This window comes from Podarcis vaucheri (assembly GCF_965113315.1).
Source record: "Podarcis vaucheri genome assembly, chromosome: 13".
Taxonomy (NCBI): domain Eukaryota; kingdom Metazoa; phylum Chordata; class Lepidosauria; order Squamata; family Lacertidae; genus Podarcis; species Podarcis vaucheri.
The window spans coordinates 31,441,238-31,459,172 of record NC_138751.1 but is presented as its reverse complement, the minus strand read 5'-3'; the positions used below and the strand labels follow the sequence as shown (position 1 = coordinate 31,459,172).

The 17,935-nt window shown below is 46.0% G+C and overlaps 1 protein-coding gene across 2 annotated transcripts in view; it reads right to left on the bottom strand.

The window, feature by feature from the left end:
- Positions 1-5,308: 5,308 nt before the first annotated feature.
- Positions 5,309-17,935, bottom strand: part of JUP (junction plakoglobin) — a 58,517-nt gene continuing 45,890 nt past the window's right edge. For both annotated transcript variants that reach the window (XM_082195500.1, XM_082195501.1), the window contains exons 5-15: positions 17,013-17,214; positions 16,544-16,688; positions 15,429-15,532; positions 14,577-14,915; positions 12,974-13,129; positions 12,653-12,772; positions 11,247-11,397; positions 9,985-10,106; positions 8,004-8,043; positions 7,646-7,815; positions 5,309-6,342 (exon numbers count right to left, since the gene is read on the bottom strand). In XM_082195500.1, coding sequence (XP_082051626.1) covers positions 7,670-7,815; positions 8,004-8,043; positions 9,985-10,106; positions 11,247-11,397; positions 12,653-12,772; positions 12,974-13,129; positions 14,577-14,915; positions 15,429-15,532; positions 16,544-16,688; positions 17,013-17,214 — 1,525 coding nt within the window. In that variant the 3' untranslated portion in view covers positions 5,309-6,342; positions 7,646-7,669. The remainder of the gene's footprint in view (positions 6,343-7,645; positions 7,816-8,003; positions 8,044-9,984; positions 10,107-11,246; positions 11,398-12,652; positions 12,773-12,973; positions 13,130-14,576; positions 14,916-15,428; positions 15,533-16,543; positions 16,689-17,012; positions 17,215-17,935) is intronic.

Below are 17,935 nucleotides of genomic sequence, written 5' to 3'. Positions count from 1 at the left end.
TGGAACCAGCCTTCTCAGTAGTGATGCCCTCCCTGTGGAACGCTCTCCCATCAGATGTCAAGGAGATAAACAACTATCTGACTTTTAGAAGATATCTGAAGGCAGCCTTGTTTAGGGAAGTTGTTAATGTTTGATGTTTTATCGAGTTTTTAATAATCTGTTGGGAGCCGCTCAGAGTGGCTGGGGAGGCACAGTCAGATGGGCAGGGTATAAGTAATAAATTATTAGTAGTATTATTATTACAGAAGACATTCCGGTTTCTGACTGGATCCTGGAATGTCCCATTCTTTGGTCCGGCATGAGTCAGCTGGCTCCCGCAAGATATCAGGACCAAAAAAGCGAGCATTCCAATTTGGATCCCCCAGATGCTGGAAGGTATGTAATTTACTGGGCTAAGGCCCAGTTGTAATCTTGCTTTCAAGCCTGGGACGAGCCTTTAACCCAAACATGCTTTTGGAGAGCCACTCTTTCCATCACTAGAAGGATAAAACTCTAGGCTATTGCCCTATCTTCTCTTCCTGCCCCCCTCTTCTCTGGACAGTCTCAATTCTTATTCATCATCTTGGGCATAGGTGACCTCACAGGATGTCCTGGGTGTGCCCACATACACCCCAATGTCCCAAAAAAACCAGGGATTCTGGTGAGGATGAATAAAAATAATGTCATTTATGAGTATGAGCTTGTGTTCAGTAAATGTTCACCTTAGAATCCCAAGGTGCACATGAAATGTGCTATGCACACCTACGGTCCTGGGCGTTGCTTCTGCCTGCTCCTGAGCACCCTACAGAGGGTCTCTGTTCCAGGGAGGGGGAAAAATATATTCTGGAGATAAACTTCTCAGGGTGCCAAGTGCTGCATGAAAGCACCAAAAACTCTGCTTTTTAAAAATTCTGCTTTAACTAGGCCTGCCAGAGTTGACTGTGGGCAGGAAGGCGTACAAGAAGTTTGTACTATTCACAATGTTTTGGCAGGCAGAATGGAAACTGCTTCATTTCACCTAGGGAAAGAGAACAAGGTGATGTGAACACATACACTTATGCTCGCTTCAGGTGGGTGGCAGCACCTGCAGGCCCCCGGAGAACGAGCACGTGCCCAAGTTGGGGAGCGAAAGCTCATTTCCCCAGGGGATCTCCCTGCAAGTTTAATTTCCAGGCTTCTTATCGGCCGCGGAACACAAGCAGCCGGGGAGTTTTATCTGGGTCCATGAATTCCAGCATCGCACTCATGCACCATTTTAATGTTTCTCATCCACAGCACCTTATTTCTACCAGGACAACATGTTGCTCGTTCTGCCAGGAATAGTTCTCCTTCTCTGCCTTGCTGTAGCCTGATTAACAGGAACTGACAGGTCCTGTCTCCCAGGTGAGGAGAAGAATGTATTAACTGACAGGCCAGTGCAGAACAGAACAGCCAAGGCAACGAGCTGCAGTCCTGCACAAGGCTAGAGGATGCTATTGCAGATTCGGGTTAGCAAGGTAGTCTAGGTACATCCCCGCTAATTCAAAACCAGAACATTGTGTAAATATATTTATTACCAGCACTTTCACATTCTGCCACTCTTCACCCAAACGCAAGGCAGTGGATGTGGGACTCCCAGGCAGCGGGACCAGCTCAGGATGGAGTTGAATCTTGCTTTGACATTAGGGATGGGGTATCTCCTCTCACCAGTTGGTTCATGAGGTCAGCTTCAAGCCAGAGCCTCATGCACAGCTGGAACAAGGCATCTGTGGCTCTCCAGATGTTTGCCAGAATTCCAATTCCCATCAGCTCCAGTTTGCAAAGGCAATGGTGAGGGATAATGGAAAATAGTCTAGTAACATCTGGAGGACAAGCCAGTCTTGATTTACAGTGCACATTGATATGTTCACATGTCACCCTTACTTTTCCTTTCAAGGTGAAGCTATCATCCACTGGCTTGGGATACAAGGTGAAAGAAAAAGCCATTCCTTTTAAAAAATAAAATCAAATCAAATGTAAAACACTGGAGAGCTGGGACTTTCGCACAGTCCCAGTTTTACTTGTTGGCTAGCCCAACAATTAATCAAGGACAGGAAGATTATTTAAGTGTGGATTTTAAACCCAGCTTGGAGAGTTAACCCACCTTCAACTGGGTTGCAGCATTAACGACCTACCCACTTTTAAGAAGTGGGTAACTTCTTAAAAATGTCGCCTAATTTATTCTGCAATTTATTCTGCATCCACACTAATTTGCTGGTTCTGCTACTGCTGGAAAGGAATTAAGAAAGAATGTGGGGCACCCCTCCCTCAACCCTTTGAAATCTCATTGAGTCACCTGTCTGGCTCCTGACATTTCATTTCACACACATCTCTGCAGTCATAAGAGTTGGCAGCTTGCTGTTATGTCAAAGCAGAGATTGGTATTAAGCCGAATTCTGCACTCCTGTATGACACTGATTTTTCTGTGTGCTAGCAAAATTGTGGTATACTTTCGTCACTTTCATCTGACCTTGAAATCTTACTTTTTTTTTTTAAGGTGTTTACATGTCTGGTTCATAAGGAATAGAATAAATAAAACTTTGTTTAGCATCATAATTATAGCATCATCTGGCATTTTTTCATAGCTGAAGAAGGAACCCCAGCTACGTTCCTTCTCGTTTTTGTTACTCGTCTTGCTCGTCTCCTCCTGTTCCGTTACACCCATATCCAATCTCTGCAAAATCAAATCCCATTCATGCTAGAAAGCCGGCAGGACAGAGGGAAAGCCGTTTGATGCTGGAAAACAAGGCATGCATGGAGACAGCTTTTACTCTCCAGCTCCCTTTGATCCTAACTCCATCCTTCTGCCATGCTGCAGGGATTAAGGAGTTCACAGGATATGGAGGGGGGAAAACTTGCTCCAGCAGGCTTGAGGAATAAGGTGCACTTGGGCAGGCGGAGATAAGAAGCTGAGGAGCTGGTTGGGAGACGGGGGGAGGCTCTGCACCAGCACCCTCACGCTTAATCCCAAGAACCAGGTCACTGAATTAAGTGCAGGTAAATACCCAACCACAAAGAAGTCTGCACACACTTAACTTTGTTGTATTTGCCTCTCTTGCTCTCCTTTGTGAGCTTCTCAGCAGACAGAATGCTAGACTGCCTTGACCCCTGGGTTAACGCAGCAGAGGCACTTCAGCCCGGACACTGAGGTCCAGCTCCGAGGGCCTTCTGGCAGTTCCCTCACTGCAAGAAGTGAAGCTACAGGGAACCAGGCAGAGGGCCTTCTCGGTAGTGGCGCCCGCCCTGTGGAACGCCCTCCCATCAGATGTCAAGGCAATATGCAACCATTTGACTTTTAGAAGACATCTGAAGGCAGTCCTGTTTAGGGAAGTTTTTAATGTTTGATACTTTATTGTATTTTTTTGTTGATAGCCGCCCAGAGTGGCTGGGGAAACCCAGTCAGGTGGGTGGGGTATAAATAATAAATTTTTATTTTTATTATTAGCGGATGTTACCTTGTTAAACGTGGACACAGTTGCCACTCGAGAGTGGTGGTTTCTCACAGGGGTAATGGCAGCTCCACGCTTTACACAATCGTTTGCCACAAATAGCTGTTTCCAGCAGCAAACGCCACAAAAGCACAAGCAATAGCACCCCGAAACACCTGTGGTTCCCCCTGCATTTACCTGGGTGTTTGCAAAGTGTGAGCAAAAGATGCATATCCTTAGTGTCTGCCAGATGAACATGTGTCTCCTCCCACCCACCCCAAAAATGCAATTGCTGGCGAAAGCATGGCGCCAGTCGCACTCGCTGCTTGGAGACAGGTGTAGAGCCAGAGATTTATGCAAGGAATGTCTGGTGAAGTTTCAGAAGTCGCAGCTATATGAACAGATCGATTTCAGGGATATGGAGGTGGGACCTTCCGTGGGCGAGTAAGTTATGGGACAAAGAGCTCTGCATAATAAACTATTTTATTTTTATTTATTATATTCATATCCACCCTTCATCAAAAGATCTCAGGGCAGAAAACTATGCCAAGCAAGCCTACCCATCTGTTCATTTGCATCCTTTGTACCGGTTTGTAGAATTCTTTCTGTGACATAGGATTTGGACAACTTTAGTGGGCAATTACGGTGTGTGGTTTAAGTGTAGCATCTAGTCCACCCATACCTGCACTGGGTGGGAGATCCAGTGTCAACATGGAAGAGTGGATAAAAGTGAAAAAAATAACCATGGCTTTTAAGGCCAGGAACAGGAAAGGGAGTGAGATGACCTTCAGCCAGCATCGTTCCGGAAATGGTGTGCAGAGACCAGAACTACAATCAAACAGATGACTTCACAGGTTGGCAGGGCACCAGGAGACTGGTTAACGTTCAACCATACTACTGCAAGGTGCAGACTGGTGTAGCAACTTTTGTTCTGTATATGTGACACAATTCTTATGGGAAGCCTAAACACAGTTTCTTCAACGGTATCCCAAGGACATCAGCAGAGCCAAGCTCTTGAACCCCATTTCCAGCATCAAGAGCTGAATCCTAAAATGTATAGTGAACGGCATGCATTTCTCTCACTGCTGCAGTCACCAAATCCTGCTTATTTTAAGGATTAACAGGCAGACCTCCCTGATCCCTGGCCTTGTTAAACTCTTCCCCCTCCTTACCAACTTTACACATTTTTAATTGACAGCCTCTCCTTGGGAAGAACAGTTAACAGGGTTGGTTTATGGACAGCTGATGGAATTAAAAGTAATAAAAAAAGTCCCAGTGTGGCTTGGGCTATATGGAACTCCACCTTCAGGAAGGTAATGTTACCGCTAAAGTCGATTACGTGAAAAAAGAAAATTCACATATTCCAACAGCTGCTTCTGATTCTGAAAGTTCTACTCTTGCACACCTGATGAGTTAAGCCAATGCACCCAAAAAATTATTTAACCTGCATTTAAAACCAGTTAAAGTCAGAATGTTTAGCGTGCCCCAAACCTCAACGTTGATTTATTTTTGAGAAACTTAAACTATTTACAAGCTCGCACACAAAGCGCACTACTCAGAGAGGCCAATGCTTTTTTTCATTCTCTCTCCAATAAATTTCCCCTGGCCTAATCAAGCAAGTCAATCAGCTTCCCAATATATATATATATCTATTACAATCCTAGTTCGTTCTCAAAGTCGCCTCTTCCACTAGGCTGTTGGGCCAACCCTACATTTCCCCAATGAAACAGGGCCTGAGCACTTATAAACTGCATCCGGGCATATTCTTCCATTGTCCTTTCTCCCTTCCTTCCACTCAGCCGTCTTCCCCTCTTCAGAATTCCAGTCTGCCACTCAGAAGCTAATGTTAACACAAAGAAATCAAGCCCATTTGCATTGCAGGGTTGGGTTTAAGTTTTTATTTGTTTTTTAAGCTTTGGTCTATACAAAAAAATCCCTTAGAGAAATAATAATAAAATCTTCTGAAGTACATTTGCAGCTACATCGATCCCTTTTCCAGTGGAAGCCTTAAGCCATCACATTGAGAGAGCTGCTTTTAAAAATGCATTAGAAGGAGGAAGAGGGTTGGGGGTTGGGGAGGGGGGAGAAGGAAGAGAAACACGCCAATCACCAGGAAGGGTGGGGTGAGGGGAGGAGAGAGGAAAAGGAGGACGACTCGGGGTTAAAAATGTGCAAGAGATGGTCAGTAGAAGGACAGCTTTCTTAAAACAGTTAGTTGTTCCTCTTTGCAGGAGGGCTTAAGAGATTCTTCAGCTGGGGCGCCAAAGCCCACAGAGACATTTGTCAAGGGCTAAAAAACAAATGAAGAAGCTGGGAAATGCAAAGCTGTTCGTTTCTTGGCAAACTCTCACACCCATTGGCTGCTCTTTATTTAAAAATAAAACCCAGAAAGTTTTAAAAAAAGTAGAAGAGAGAAAGGGGAAATTGTTTTCTTCACTTCCTAGATGACAACGCATTAGAAGTGCAAACAAGGGAGAATATATATATATATATCTAAAATGGCAAAGAGTTAGATTTGCACCACAAATGGCTGGGGTGAGGGGAGTTTGTGTGTGTGTGTGCTTGAAAAATACTCGTACAAGGACCCAATGGCAGTTTTGAGAATGCTTCCCAGATTTAGGGAAGGTTTGGTGAAGCGGCAGAGGGGATAAACGGAAGAGGTTGATTAAAGTCGGGGGGAAAGGAGCTGACTGCCGATAAAAAGTTATTACAAGATTGTTAGAAGCAGTCTTGGGTAGGGGGGTCTGGGGGGAAGGTCTTTCCCATAGGCCCACAGGAGGGGGAAATGGTTTCATTTTAGAAAATAAAACCTCCTCGCAGGGAAAGGAAGAGTTTGTCATCTTTCTCAGGCACTTCTGTCTCCCAAGTGCCCCGGAGTTGAGCACTGAGGCTGCCCTCTTCTGTGTTAAGAAAACATCTGTGGAGCAAGAGAAAGGGGGGGGGAGAGAAGGGCATGTCAGATTTGCAAGATACAAAGAACTCAGCAATGCTAGAGAGCACGTCTCTGTTTGTGATATAGGAAGTTGCTTTATATATCAGGATCAGACTGCTTGGTCCATCAAGCCCAGTAGCCTTGTCTGATGAGCAAAAGGTCTCTTGGTTCCTTGTCAATTGAGTAGCAACCTCCATTTTTGCCAGGAAGACAATTTGGCAGTTGGGCTGTCAAGAACAAGCCCTTTTGTTTTTAGGCACTGGCAAATTTCTAGATCTCAGGTGCAAAGATTTCTCTCTCTTTTGGAATAGCCATTCCACCAGTAGGTGTTGAAAATAAGCAACTTTGGAGGTGACACAATGGGAGAACTTTTGGGCAAATTCGCAAAGGACTTGTCTACTAATGGGCATTAGCCACAACAGCCAAAAGTGAAACAGCAGTATTTATTTCTCTTCATACTAGAAGCTAGGGACAAGCCGCAGGAGCCCTACCATGTCTTAGAGGGGCAATTGGATGGAGGCTGCTGGGAGATAAACAGTTGGAGCGGGCGGACATTTGGTCTGACCCAACAAAATATTCTGCTTGTAGCAAACCTGCAAAGCTTTGTTTTGTCTAGGAATTGGGGGTGGGGAGAGACGACCACACAAAGGCCATGCTTGGATATCATGACAGGAAACAAGCCTGGGCTCCCCCTCCTTTCTTCTCCCCTCCAGCATAGCCAGCAGGGTCTCAAAAGCTGTTCCTTCCAATTTCAGTTAATCACAATTGAGTGTTACATCCGAATCCTAACAACTGGGGCTAACGTTTGACCAAGGTTTGCAGAACAAGCCAAGTTTCATGTGCCACGTTTGGAAGCTGGCTTGTTTCAAACATATGATAGTCAATGTCATTTAGTTTCTTGGTTCAGAAGACACAACACGCTACGGTTAAGCAAAAACTTCAAACTTCCTGCTGTGGTTGCACAGGAGAAAAATGGTGTGTGTGAGTGAGTCTAGACGAATTCTCATTTACCATGCCATTTGAACTGGGCTTAAAAATTAATCCACGTGTCTCCCTTGATTTTAGCTCAGGATTTTTTCCAGGCCTCTCTAGAGAAATCACACCTGCAGGTTATCCATTTTCATTTGGAGCAGGGAAAACACAACAACAGAGAGACATTTTTGAAGGCAAATAAAAGGGCGCAGAGAGTGTTTGTCCCCCCCAGGAACAAGAATACCGTCTCCGTTCTCTGTTGGATTTTGATTCAACTTACTGTTCGGTTCCAAAATGCATCTGGAGATGCTCTTACCTTGAGCCCTGCCCAAAGAGCACCTTAGGAAAGAACATGGTCCGGGTAAGCGCCCCGCACGCCATCGCTGTATGCATCCATGGGATAGTCCCCGTCCATGTCCATGTCCATATGCATAGGATCCATGGGGATGTCGGAGGGGTACATGCTGCGGTAACCTCCATCCAGCTCTATTGCAATGGAAAAGGAGAAGGTCCCATGTGCTTAAATGTTATAGGAGAACAGGCAGTGATGGCTGGTTTTTTGATGAAAGTTGGGCAGTGCCTCACCAAGCTTCCTTTGTTCTGAGCCAGCTCCCACCTCCCCACCTCCTGGAAATTGGGACCCAGGGACAGGAAGGCTGGCAGCTCATACTTACCATCTGGGTATGGCTCATGAATGGGTATCATGCTCTGGGCCTGTGGAGAAGAGACAGATGTTCACACAACATGGTAGCAGAAGCCTTGCTGAGACCACAGGTTAACCCAAAGATGCTCTTGGGGTATTCTAAACTCAGGTTTCCCATGGCAACCTCAGGACAACTGCTTTGTGGGCTAATATCTTCTTTAGCTGAGTTTGTGCCACTGAGAGAGCTGCGAACATCTGGGTTGCCCATGCCCAGAAACCAGGGTGGGCGTGGATCCTCCAGATCTGCAAATGCTTGACGAGGGAAAACCCAGACTGCTGAACTCATAGCCCATGAGTAAGTGACCACCCCAAAACCAGAGTTGATGGGATACAGCAGAGGTGGGGAACCTGTGGCCCTCCAGAGGTTGTTGGATTCCAACTCCCATCAGCCCTGGCTGGCTGGCCAATGATCAGGCATGATGGGTGTAACATAGAGAGACACAGGCTTTTCTGTCCCGGGGTAGAGGCTTGGAGACTATACTTGCTAAGCAAGTGGTTCACCATTAGCAGGCGTCTCTGACTGTTTTTAATGCACTGTTAGTCCCTTTGGCCACTTTGGCCATTTTCAAATTCTTCGTGCAAGTAAAGCTCTCCCAAATTATTCCGACCACTGTCCTGAACTCGGCCAAACAGGTTTAGATTGTTTGCCGGTCAGAAAAAACACACATGTTAACTTTAGTGGGTAACAAAACACGGAAACAAGAGCTTCAGGGAAAGGATGATGACAACAGGTCACTGGAAGCCACCAAACAATGGGTTGGGCAAACATCCAACTGGGTTACTTTAAGGAAGTTGAGTACATTCAAGGTCACATGGGATGCTGACCAGGGTATTTTATGTCTTGCCGCTGGCCCATGTGAAGCGAGGGCCGATTCACATGTCATGCAGGCAGCTATGGCTGCATGGCCTAGCATTTTAGTTTCTAATCAAGAGCAGGTGCCAAACTGATTGGAGCAGTGAAGCAGTTTGGTGGAGGGAAAGGAGAGGAGGGCAAGCCTTTTACTCTCATGCTGTTTTCCTGATGGAAATTGCTCCCACAGCCGCCATTTGTCCTGCAGGTAGACAGCACTCAACACCCCTCCCTCCCGAAACCACTGCTGGACTTCATTTATAAATAAATAAATAAATCGCTAGATCAAAAAGTAGTTTCCTGGGAAATGTGTTCTTTGGTCCCAAGAGTGATGCAGGAACAAATATATGTTTTCCTAGAACACAGCTGGAACAACACTGCTATGGTGGGTGTCACCTCATGAGGCGATTGTCTTGGGCCAAACACTTAAGTTAAATTTTGAACCCTTGTCCAAGGCTGTTAACACCACTGAACATGAAGAGGTGGGGCATTTCTCTCTCTCTGATAACACTGCTTGAAGCAGGGTCCCTGCAACAGGCAAAGGGTTTGTCTTGATGACCCAGTAACCCCTTCCGGTTCTCTTATGACCAATTACCGTATTTTTCCGTGTATAAGACAAGGTTTTCCCCCCTAAAAAATAATGTCAAAAATTTGGGGGCGTGTATACACGGTGTCTTATACTCGTATAGTAAAATACACAATTTTTTCTTAAATCAGAGTCCCCCAAAATAGGGGGTGTCTTATACATGGAGGCGTCTTATAGACGGAAAAATACGGTATGTTAGGACCAAATTGCGCAAGTATGAAGTGAGATTCAGGTGCCCGAGATTCCAAAATATCTTCAAGTTTTGAATGCTGTGGGGTAGTTTATTTATTCCTAAAGTCCCAATATTGAATGTTATAACACTACCGTAAACTTTAAGTACTCTGCGCACCTTGATTTTCCAGAAGTCATTCATCAAATGTCCAAAATAAGAATATACATTTTGCAAGCAAACTGAAGGTGAGTAAGAAGACTGGGGGAAGGTGGGGGCAAGGTCTGCTCTGGCTCCAAGTTGTCACACTAGCCCTTCCCTGCCAAAACATTATAGACACCACTCACTGCTTCCCAAGCGGCAGGATCGTGTTTGAAGAGTGAATTGGTAAGTTCTACAGAGACGCGTTTCCGATAGTCCGGGTTCTTGTCTTCCGAGATGCGGAACAGCACAGCTGCTGCGTATGTAGCTGGAGGGAGAGAGGGGGTGAAATCAAGAGGCCCTTTAGCAAATCTCCCATTTTGTTAACACCTATGTTGGCAATGGCTGTGTTTTACCACCTTGATGGATTTTATTCCTTTTAAATTTTCTCGGCTTCCTTTTCCTTTGCCTCATCTATCCTTGCTAGAAAAGCCCAGTGAATCCGAGAACTGCCTTCAATGTCTGCTACATCACATCAGTAGCTCACAGGCATTTTGCAACCAATATCCTTTCTTCACCTGACTTTTCAGCCAGCTGACTGTCATAAAATACACACCCTCATACTCTGTACTATTCACTGTCAAATTTCTATTGCTCAGTTCATGAGATCACCCAGCTAAATCCTTGCATAACTCCTGGATCCTTTATCGCATTAAAAAGATCACTGGTCACCAACAAGTCTCTTCCAATTTTTATCTCCAATGACAATAGTGAATAAAATAGGACTGGACCAGACCATGGAACAACTTTCATCAGTTGTTTTTCTCCAAGTTGGACATGTTCCCAGAGAAAAAACGTTGGCTGCATTCAGGCTTCACACTAAGCCATAGTTTAGTGCAATGTGAACAATAACTACAGCTTGTTTGTAATAAGCCAACTTGAAATCATTGCTTCAGTTAATACTAACCACAATACCAAGTTTGGACAAAAGGAAGCAGTTATGCAAAAGCTGAAGTGTAAGCTTCCAAACCTTTTCCTCCCAGCAACTCAGAAGGAGGATGAGAGAAAGGGGAGCATGCAATCTAAGGCTTACTGGAATTTGTTTGGCTCTGTCTGTGTTGTGCTAAACTACGGACGAGCTTGAGATCCAACACAGTCCTTTTAATGGATTCCATTTCACTGGAAAAGTCAAATGCTGCATTTTCCTTTCTCAGAGAGGAAACAGTTGCCTGCTTGGAATCACTTAACTCTGAGTAAGCCCATGCTGCCTTTTATATACAAACCCCAAACCATTTGCCACTCTCACACATTTAATCACTCTTGTAATGTTTGTTCTAACGCATTTTCAACACTAGATAATTAAGCTAATTGAACTGTTGAATGGAGGAAGCTGGAGCATGTAACAGCAAAGGGAACCACACAGAACTCTGTATCTTAGAGGGAGAAATGCGCGCACACAGCCCATTACCTGTGCCTTCATTCCGGGAGTGGAGGAGCTCCATCAGCGGTGCTGAGGCCCCCTCTGCGTCAATGGCGTCAGCTGCTTCCTTATCTTGCGCCAGTTCACACAGAACACCAGCTGCCACACGCTGGATGTTTTCCACTGGAGAGTACAGGAGCTGCGGTCAGGGGGGAAGCGAACAAAGGCAGGAAGTGTAAGCAAGAGAATGTTTTCTATTTCATTCTGTTTTGCTCCCTGCCCTTCCTCAACGTTCCTTGTGTATCGTGCCCCTGCTAGCAAAGGACTACGAAACCCTACTTTACGTACAATGCCTAGGTGCGGTGGGTGCATGGCAAACATTCAATTGTTGTTGTTATTAAATGGCAAGAACACACACACACACAAACCTGATTCAAGCCAAACTACACAAGCAAGATAGGGAGATGAGCAAGGCCTTGAGAATACAGGTGATGCTAGGTACCAACGGTACCTAACTCCTACTAAATTAACAAAAATATATAGAACAGCTACAAATATCGGCTGGAAATGCAGAGAAAGAAGGCACATCTTACCATATGTGGTGGACATGCAAGATAACGAAAGCATATTAGGAAATGATTTATAATGAGTTGAAAAAAAGTTTAAAATAACTTTTGTAAAAAAAGAGGCAGCTTTTTTATTAGGAATGTTAGGTCCAGAAATACCAAAGGAGCAGAAAAGACTGTTTATGTACGCAACGACGGCTGCGAGGCTATTTCTGGCCCAGAGATGGAAGGAAGACAAAGTCCCTACTAGAGAAGAATGGTTAACAAAGATGACAGACTATGCCAAAATGGCAAAAATGACTGGGAAGATCAGAAACCAAGAAGACAACAAATTCAATGAAGAATGGGGGAAATTTATAAGCTATTTAGAAGAACACTATAAACAATTAAAAACATTGGCAGGATTTTAACAACACTTGCAATGTATCAAGAACTATGGTAACAATTGAGTTTTAAGGAAATACAGAGAACATTATACGAGACAGTTGAAAAAAGAATAACTATGGAACCCGTGAAGGGAACTCTAGGGATTCAGAGAATCCTATTTGTATATGACCATGATTTATATATGAATGCAAATGTTAAAAGTGAAACCGGATAAAAAATATTTTTTTAAAAAAGAATACAGGTGGTGCTTTCAAAGGAGCTTATGATTACATCACCCAAGCACCCTGCCTTTCTTTTGAGGAAGTTAGAATGGAAATGGAAGTTAGAATGCAGGAAACACTAGGCTGAGATGGGGGGTGGGCAATTTGGACAAGAGCCACCAAGAAAGCTTCATGGGGATTTGCTTCTCTCTGCTCCAAGTCTAGTTTACCCGACTCAAGGGTGCCAAGTCCCACCCACACATCCCTATGGCATTCCTCCCCTCCTCTTGGATGCGCCCACCTGCACAAAGAGCGGGATGGTGTTCAGGCGGAAGATCTCCATTCGGTTCATGGGGTCGCGAGCCAAGATGTGCAATGCCCCCGTACAGCCTTCCACGATCTCCTCCATCTTTACCCCATCCTGAAGGAGAAAGAAATCTGTTATGGGCTGGATATGCAGAGCAGCCTGTTCCTTGGCTTGCACCCCACGTTATTGCTACACTGAAGGTAACTATTGCTCCAGAGGAGCAAAATGAAACAAAAACAGGGACCAGCTGTATTAAGGGGGCTTTCAGTCAGCTAGGTTCCCATGCCCAAACCAGAACCCTCCCTGGCCTCTCACCGTGTAGGGCTGCTGTGTGCCGGCGGCTGCGTGGCGCTGGGCGTCTTGGTGAGCCTTCACCAGCAGCTGAACCAGGCGCGGGATGACGGCGGCTTCCTGCAAGGGGGCGTGGTTGGCTGGGCACAAAGCCAGGTTGCGGATGAGGCCGATGGTAGCCTATGAGCATGGAGAAGAAGGAAAGAGGCACACCTTGAGGACGCTGGCCAAGGGCAAAACCAGGTAGTTCTGCAAGGTGCTGGTGTTTGCCATCCCTACCCCACCCTTGGCATTTGAAGTCAGAAAACAGAGCAGAACAATGCAGTCCCTGCGCCTTTGCTCCAATTAATACCAAACACAAGAGCACCACTGGATTAGGCTAGCCAACAGAGCAATTCCTCTCTCTCATACCCACCAACCCCCTTCCCTCAACCTTCTTCCAGGAGGAAGACTCTCTTCTCCCATCTGCACCTAGAGACCCCATGCCTGCTATAAGATCATATAAGGGAAAAGCACCACGTCCTTCAGCACTTGCGTCATCTAAGCAATCTGCACAACCAGCATGAAAGGTTGGCTGGTGTTATTCATCACCCCCATATTACAGAGGAGGCTGCTCTGTCAAAGGCTGCCCAATTACCTTGCAGCTGAGCTGCAATTTGGAAGCATAGCCTTCCTAGCGAACAGGTAAATGCACTTAGCCACTGCGTTATACCAACCGGCCATACAGATCTTAGACATCTAAGCAGATTGCTCCCATCGTTCCTACATCCACAGCATCATTCCCCAGCACACAAATTCAAATTCCACAGTGCGGCAAAGAGCCCCCTGTAGCTTAGCTGAAAGTAGTATTAGGCGGGCTGTACCACCTTAATGGAGACCATGTGATTTTGAATTATAAACCCAATACATGGAATCTAACAAAGGGACAATATGAATTGACTCTCTGCACCCCTACTGCAGCAAAAAGTCGGGTATTGATGAACTGGAAAAATAAAAATGCAGCTCCCTTCCACAATTAGATTGAAGATAGGTACAAACTCACTACACATGAACAGGTTGGGTAGAAACGTAAACTTGCCATGGACAAAATCAACAATATAAATACCGTAATAGGTTATGGTCTGGTTAACTACAATAACCATTTCTTGTAATGTATGCAAATCCCCCACCCCCACTCTGTTTTGTTTTCTACATGGGTGCTGCTTCTTTTTCTTCTTCTTTTGCGTCTTATCTTCCTCTGTGCACTTGTGATTACGTACTTTTTAAACTTTCAATAAAGAAAAAATGATATTTTAAAAATGTTGGAGACCCATGTGATCAAATGCTCCCGGGTGTTGATGAAACCTCTTGGCACAGCCAAGAGAGAAGCGCATAGGAGAAAGCTAAACTAATACAATCCCTAATACTGTAGCTTTCAGTGATGATCAGGGAGTTTCTGACATGGAGAAAGATTTAACCATGACCGCCCATTCTGACGTGGCACAGCCTCCTAGGACTGTGCTAGATTGTTTTCCTGAACATGTGAAAAGCCACTGCTTTAGCAATCTGAGCCTGATACGCTTGAAGTAAGGCACACTATGTACGTATACACAAAACTGCTCAGCCAATGGCCTCCCTCCACTCATACCTTGATCAACGGCCACTGATTGGGCTGATTAAGCAGCTTGACGATGGCGGGGATGCCATAGTTCAGCCGCACGGAATTCTGGGCCATCTCAGCCTCTGGGTGCCGGCTGGTGAGGTGCCTCAAAGCACAGACAGCCGGCTCGGTGATATCCTCTTTGTCTCCCGCCCGGAGGATGGTGTGTATCAGGGCTTCCACTCCGTTCGACTGGGTAACCAGGGTCTTGTTCTTGCTGTTGTTGCAGGTCAAGTTGGAGAGGGTGCCGGTGGCACAGGTCAGCACATTGATGTCGTCCGAACTCAGCTGGTTCACCAGGATCTTCAGGACACCATCAAGACCCTCCTGTGGGTGGGATAGAAAAAGGTCATGAGACGACACCACGGGGCCAGACAATTTTGTTAAAGGGAAGAAAGGAGTGTGGGGAGAAGTATTCCAACATGTTTCTCTCTCAAACTCCCCTTTCTCGAACAGGAGTGTCATGAAATTTTGCTACAACCTCTCCAGATCAGAAGCTAGCTAGACCCTAAGGCCAGGGTCGTCTGCTGGAATCCCCTAAGCCAAATATGGCCGCCGAGGAATGTCACCTGGCCCCCTAGTTGCTAACGCAAGAGCAAAAAAGAGGAGTGAAGGATCATCAAGGCTTTTCCGCAGCCCTTTGGGGATGGAGCCTTGCCCTATTCCCCACTCCTCCACTCCCTTCTCCAAGTGATCCTCCAAAAGAAGCAGATTTCTGGTCATGACTCTGCAACTAGTAGGAACAATTACTGGGTGGGGCTTAAGGGTGGTTCAAATTAAAGGTGCCCGTGGAAAATATACTGCTGCAGAATGCACGAGGCCCTGCCCAGTCTTGCTCACCTGCTTTGTGGCCACATCTGAGAGGTTCCTCAGAGTCCACAGGCAGTTCTGCACAAGCCTTGGGCTGGAGCTGGTCAGGTGCTTTCCCAGAGCTTGCATGCCTCCTGTTGGGATGTGTTGGGGGGGGGGAGAGGAAGAAGAAGAAAAGAGATAAAAAATTGTAATTTATTTATTTTTACTTTGATTATTTGGACAAGCAGGAGTGTGTGTCCAAACAGTTTTAAACCACCACTAAATAACTAGCATTTAAACCCTGTCTTTCCTCCTGGAAAGGAAGCTGGATGTAGCTCACAGAACAGCTGCAGCAATGCTATCATGCACGGCACAAACTGCCAAGACAGGCTGCGAGAGGGAGTCCGACAGCTCTAATTAATGTTTTGCAGGTTGATATATATAATGAAGCAACACTAAGAGCATTTCCTTGACACAAATCTTTGTTGTGTGTTCAAGACTATGCTCAAGAGGAAGTCCGATCACTGCTTTTTTTCAATTATACAGGTAAGGAAACCAAGACTAGCGAAGTGACTCGCCAAATGCTGCATTATGTTAAAATCCTTACAATAGCCAGGCACCGTACACAAGTAAGAAGTCAGGTCCTGCTCACAGGGGCTTAGGATTTAAGAATGTCAAAGGCAAAGATCTTGTTCAAGTTCTAAGTCTAACTCTTTCAGCACTAGACCGTGGTGTGATGTTCTTTGCTTACTAGTAGAATGACTGTGCACAGGTTTTACTGTAACTGAAAGGCTAGCTATTTGCCCAGTCTATAGCAATGATGAAGCAATGATGGTATTGCCCTGATCAGTGCCTGGAAAACCCCACTTGCAAGACCCATGGTTGTTCTGAGCTTTAAAAGAAACAGTATCCTCTAATCAATTTGTACATGCTGAACTAGTTCCTGGGAAGGTACTGAAAGCTGAGCATTCCTGTATCGCTTTGCACGTTCTCAAATGCAAAGTGCAAATTTAGGGAACATACTTTGCACAGTTAATGAAGAGAACCAATTGCCACAGTGCACTCTTGAGGCACCAGCTGCTGAAGACAGCAAAGTATGATGCCAGATGAAGCACCCCTTTCCCAGACTCCTAACAAAGCGTTCCACCACTGTAGCCACTCACCGGCTTCCACGATGGCTGGCTTGTTGCTGGGGCAGACGGAAAGGACCTTGAGGACACGGCTGGTGGTCCACAGCAGTTTCTCATATGAGTAGCTGCGCATAATCTGAACAAGGGCTTGGGGGCCTCCGTTGGCCAGGATGATGAGCTGCAGAAGCAAGCACACAGAGTGATGATCTCCTGCTTCTCTGGGCATGCACAGAGAATGGCACCTGTCCATTCAATCGTTTCCCCAGAACTTAGGGCATGTTTTCTCCATTTCATCCTCCCCCTCAAGCCCATGAAATGTAGCCTTTTCCTTGCTGTTTGTAGACAAGAGCTGACGCAACCCAAACTCAAACATGAGTGGGGAAGACTTGCTTATGTTCTGAGCACCAATTCAGGCCCTATGTTACTGGATCCCAGGGTCTCCTCTGCCCTGCACTCCATGTAAGAGAAGCATCCTAGTTTAGTGGCACAGCTCCCCCTTTACCTTGCTTTCCTGGTTCCCATAGGCAAGCAGCTGCAGGCAGTCGGTGGTGATGGCAAGAAATTTTGGGTTGTTCTTGGTCAGCAAGGGAACCATCTTCTGAAGGCCATCTGCCAGGCGCACGGCCATCTTGGCACCTTCCTGGTACAGCAGCAAGTTGTGAAGGGTGGTGATGGCATAAAACAGGACTGACTCCACGGGAGAGCTGTGTGTCAAGGGGTGGGAAACATTGGAAGACAAAAAAATCTATTATTTGAATTCCCAGCCAAAGGGGGTCAAGACAGGCAATGATTCATACATGAACTGCAGTGGAAAAAGAGTGGGACTCACTGAACATACTTAAAGCCCGCTGGCTTAGCAGTCATATGCTCTGCCATCAAGTTATGCACTTGCCAGCCACCTAAGTTATATCCCCACTTCCTGGCTTCTCCTCTCCTTTCTCAGGGTGCTCAGTTGAGAGCAACACCAAGACAATGGGACCATTTTGCTGCCAACTCAGTTGTGGGGCTGCCACAGAGGATGAAGCCCTGTGCTCTGGCGGTCCCACCGTGGCACACAGAGAGGCTATTAAAGAAGGTGCCAAGGTACGAAGAGGGTGCAGTGGTTGCAGGACTTCTAAACTGGAAAAGCAGTAGTGGAAACCGAGCAAGGCTCAGCTATGGCACGCCGAGGCTTGTGCTTCAAAAAACAAAGGCAGCGCCTCCATGTTAAGGCAACTGCTCATCAGCTCCATTTTATGCCAGCTGGGTGTGGACGTTCCCCTGGCAAGCTGCCACGGCAGCTCAGGTGCCTAGCAAGGCTTGCATAGCAAAGGAATAGCAGGACGTGCATAAGAGAAGAGAGCGCGGCTGGCAGCATACTGCTCAGGTGTGCCTGGGAATTTGGGGGTGGCTGAAGTTAGGACGCTTTAGTTCTATTTGCGCAAC